General features: G+C 45.6%; 1 protein-coding gene across 1 annotated transcript in view; it reads right to left on the bottom strand.

Moving 5' to 3' along the window:
* The window catches only part of LOC104129726 (maltase-glucoamylase, intestinal), a gene marked incomplete at its 5' end in the record, with an annotated part of 53,605 nt that overhangs the window by 21,849 nt on the left and 27,705 nt on the right, over nt 1-4,051 (bottom strand). The window contains 3 exon segments of the mRNA XM_035898259.1: nt 843-997; nt 1,617-1,829; nt 3,013-3,162. Of these exon segments, the coding sequence (XP_035754152.1) occupies nt 843-997; nt 1,617-1,829; nt 3,013-3,162 (518 nt within the window).

Genomic DNA, 4,051 nt, shown 5'->3' with positions numbered 1-4,051 from the left:
GGAGAGCGGGGGGGGGGGCGGGGGGGGTTCGGCCGGGAGCAGAGGAGGCTGAGGGGAGCCCTCATCGCTGCCTACAACTGCCTGAGAGGAGGGGGGAGACGGGGGGGTCAGGCTCTGCTCCCAGGGAACGGGTGAGGGGCAGCGGCCTCAAGTTGTGCCAGGGCAGGGTGAGGTTGGCCATGGGGAACAATTCCTTCCCCAAAGGGGCTGTGAGGCACTGGAAGGGGCTGCCCAGGGAAGGGGTCGAGTCCCCACCCCTGGAGGGGTTCAAAACCTGTGGGGCCGTGGCCCTTGGGGCCGGGGTTTGATGGTGGGATGGCAGAGTTGGATCAAGGGTTGGGCTTGGGGATCTCCAAGGGCTTCTCCAACCCCAACCAGTCCATGATTCTTTGATGTCGGGAACTTTCAGCCATTTGAAAGCATGAGGTGGCAGGGAAACACCTCAGCCAAATTTGGGGCAAAAATGGGGTCTTGTCTGGGTCGCCCTCTCCATCCCTCTTCTGGGTCAATGTTCTCATACTCATGCAAGGTTCAGCAACCGCTGTTGGAGCAGGGTTCAGTATTTGACAGATGCGGCCATTTTGTGGGACAGACACAAAGGCACCTCCCGGCGTTTGGAACAGCCCAGATGAGAAAAGGGAAAAAGGAAAAGGGAAAAGGAGAAACAAAGAAATAAAAGGGGAGGGGGAGAAGTAATGGGATGAAAAATTAAAAGAAGAAGAAGTAAATTCATTAATGAAAGGGAAATGAAATTAGCAAAAAGTGAAATGAGCAAAATTGGGGGAAATAATTAAATTAGCAAAAGGAAATGCAGCAAATTACACGGCATAAGGATGGCTTACATCACCGTCCCCGTGTGCCTGCGTCGAATCTGGATGCCGAAGGGCTCATTCTGAATCGTCACATCGTAAAGCCGACCCTCGACCGTGCTCTCGGGGGACGCAGGGAGATTTAGCGGCACCGGCACCTCGTAGCGTTTCTTTGCGGAATCATAAATCTGGGCACGGAACAGCAAGTTATGTTTTCCGGAAATGAGGATAAAAAGAGCGAAAGCACTTTCTCCTGTTTCTGTTGGCCAATGGCAGTCACTCTAAGGAGCAGAAGGCTCCAGGTTGGGCACAGAATTGTTCGATCGCTTCGTGTCGAGAGTGGCAACGTGGAAATTATTTAAAATGGTTGTGTAAAGTTGCCCAATGTTCCCTTTCAATTTGCTTTCTTCCTCGAACTCCTCCAAAATATTTGGGTCAGGAAACAACAAACCTTAAGGTTTTATTTTTGGGAGCCTGGGGTGACTCATTTGAATCATTTAAATCCATTGGTTCGAGCGTATTTTTACGCGCAGCAAAGAAATTTCATGGGTTTGGGTTGAATTTTTAGCCGGCTTCGAGAGATTTATTTTTTTTTGCCTTCGGCTCTTCTGTATTGTGGAGGTTGGCAGGAGCTGACTTGAGACTGAGGGGAATAAAAGCTCAGGGGGAAAAAAAAGCCGGCTGAAAGGAGGAACAACCACAAAGCGTCATCCCACGTGATGCAAAGAATCGCGAGAAACATTATTCCCGGAAGTAGCGTTATTTTGAGGGGCGGAAGAGCACGCGCTGGGGGAAATCGCGCGTCACCTTGTACTGCAGCAAGCGGTCGCTGTGATATTTCACCTCCAGGCGAAGGGATGGGATGGGCGGCGCGGGCCGCTCGTAGGCCTGGCGCTGGCGCGGACGGAAGGTGAGGTCGGCCGTCGCGCCCGACGCGGTGTATTTGACGTCAGTAGCGGAATAAGCGTTGTAAGGGCCGTCGTAATGGCAGAAGGGAACGCCCGGCTGGGAGGCGTCTTCCTGCGGGTGGAGGCGCAGGGGGGGTGAGGGGAGTGTTAGGTTATTGTCATTTAGCAGCAAGAATTCCAAAACTCTTATGTTTACCAGGGAATTAATTAATGTAGAATTTGGCAAGGTAATTAATTAATGTAGAGCTTCACCAGGGAAGTAATTAATATAGAACTTTTCCAGGTAATTAATTAATGTAGAGCTTCTCCAGGTAATGAATTAATGTAGAATCTCACCAGGTAGCAAATTAATGTGGAACTTCACCAGGTAACAAATTCACGTAGAACTTCACCAGGGAATTAATTAATGTAGAGCTTTGCCAGGTAATTAATTAATGTAGAACTTCACCAAGTAACTAATTAATGTAGAACTTCACCACCAGGTAATTAATTAATGGAGAAATTTGCCAGCTAATTAATTAATGTAGAATTTTGCCCAAAACTTCACGCTCTCACTACAAAACAAAGCAGCAGCTCCGAAGCCACCATCTCTGTATTAATTTAGAGATAATTAATTACTTCAAGGCCGTGCAGCCCTGTCAGTGCCATTACAAAGCGATGACAATTTAGCGTTGCCTCTGCCCGTGACCTTCTGCTTTGGGAACCTTTGGGTTTCTACGGTCCCTGTCCCTCTTGGGACCTTCAGGAAGATTTGCGGTGGCAGAGGAGAGCTCCCCCTGGGCATTGCTTGACCCGTACAAATTTCTCTCAAAACATCCACTGGGAATTGCATTTTACTATCAAATATCACCTCATAACGTGGTCAAAGGACTTTCCCTTTCCCTGAGGAGGAAGGAGCGGCAGGGACGCGTGATGAACTGACCCCAACCCCCATTCTCCATCCCTGTATATTATTTTTATAAAAATTTATACATTAAAAGATTTAAAGAAATAAAAAATTTAAAATAAAAAATAAAATTAAAATAATTTTTAAAAATAAAAATTAAAAATAAAAATTAAAATAAATAAGAAATAAAAATGAAATACAAATAAAAATAAATTTTAAAAATTTAAATAAAAATTGAAAAACAAAAATTAAAAATTATAAATTAAATAAAAATTTAAAATAAACTTTTAAAAATAAAAAATAAAATACAAAATAAAATTTAAAACTTTAAAAAATAAAAAAAATTAAAATGAAGTTGCAGTTCTTAACATGCTCCTTCCCCATTGGGTGTTCACAAATGTTTACTTACAGCCCAGACACAGCCGAGCTGTTTGCATTTTTCCTTGGAAGCGTTAGGGCTGGGATGACAATCGAATTTTTCATTGGTGCTGGTTCCCGGTGTCCACCGCACGGAGTACGATTTCCCGAGCGTGAGCTGGAGTCCTCGTACGAGAGCAACCTGTGAATACGGAACAGTGAAGCTCTGGCAAATTCTATCTCTCATCAATTTTTTTTTTTTTTTAGACCCTTAAAAACAAGGAATTGTCCTCGCATTTTTCCCGGGCCCCCCCCTTATTTTTAAAAATTCCTGTGGCTGAAATTCCTGCACGGAAGATCTGATCCCGCAAATCCCCTGGAAGCGTCGCAGGGGTGAAAACAACAGCACCACGGGCCCGACAGCCTTTTTAAAATTAAAATGTAAGTGGTATTGTTTACATTTTATTAAAAATTTTATTAAGAATCTGATTATTTTTTAAAATATTATTTTTCCCGCCTACAATATCGACTGAAATCCTAACGCCGCCCCTCCCCCATATAAACTGAATGCACCCGCAAGAATAAATGCGAAAATAATCTTTGCGCTGCGTGAGAGGCCTGAGGGCAAAAAGGAGATCCGCCCTCTTTAACTCACTTAGCAGTGCTATTAAGATAATTAACATTATTATTAAGGTAATCATGCTTTTTAATGAAATACACTGCATATATTGCGGCACTACCAGAGCACTCGCCTCTTTAATATCTAAAATACAGAGATCCCAGTTTTCTTGTTATTGGTATCACAGAACCATGGAATCGTTGGGGTTGGAGATGACCTTGGAGATCCCCAAGCCCAGCCCTTGACCCAACCCTGCCATCCCACCACCAAAACCTAGCCTCAAGGGCCACGTCCCCACAGGTTTTGAACGCCCCCAGGGCTGGGGACTCAACCCCTTCCCTGGGCAGCCCCTTCCAGCGCCTGACAGCCCCAAGGGGAAGGAATTGTTCCCCATGGCCAACCTCACCCTGCCCTGGCACAACTTGAGGCCGTTTCCCCTCGTCCCATCGCCCCTTCCCTGGGAGCAGAGCCC

Source organism: Egretta garzetta, unplaced genomic scaffold, assembly GCF_000687185.1.
Source record: "Egretta garzetta isolate BGI_Z169 unplaced genomic scaffold, ASM68718v1 scaffold740, whole genome shotgun sequence".
Lineage (NCBI taxonomy): Eukaryota > Metazoa > Chordata > Aves > Pelecaniformes > Ardeidae > Egretta > Egretta garzetta.
This window is presented reverse-complemented; position numbering and strand designations above follow the sequence as displayed.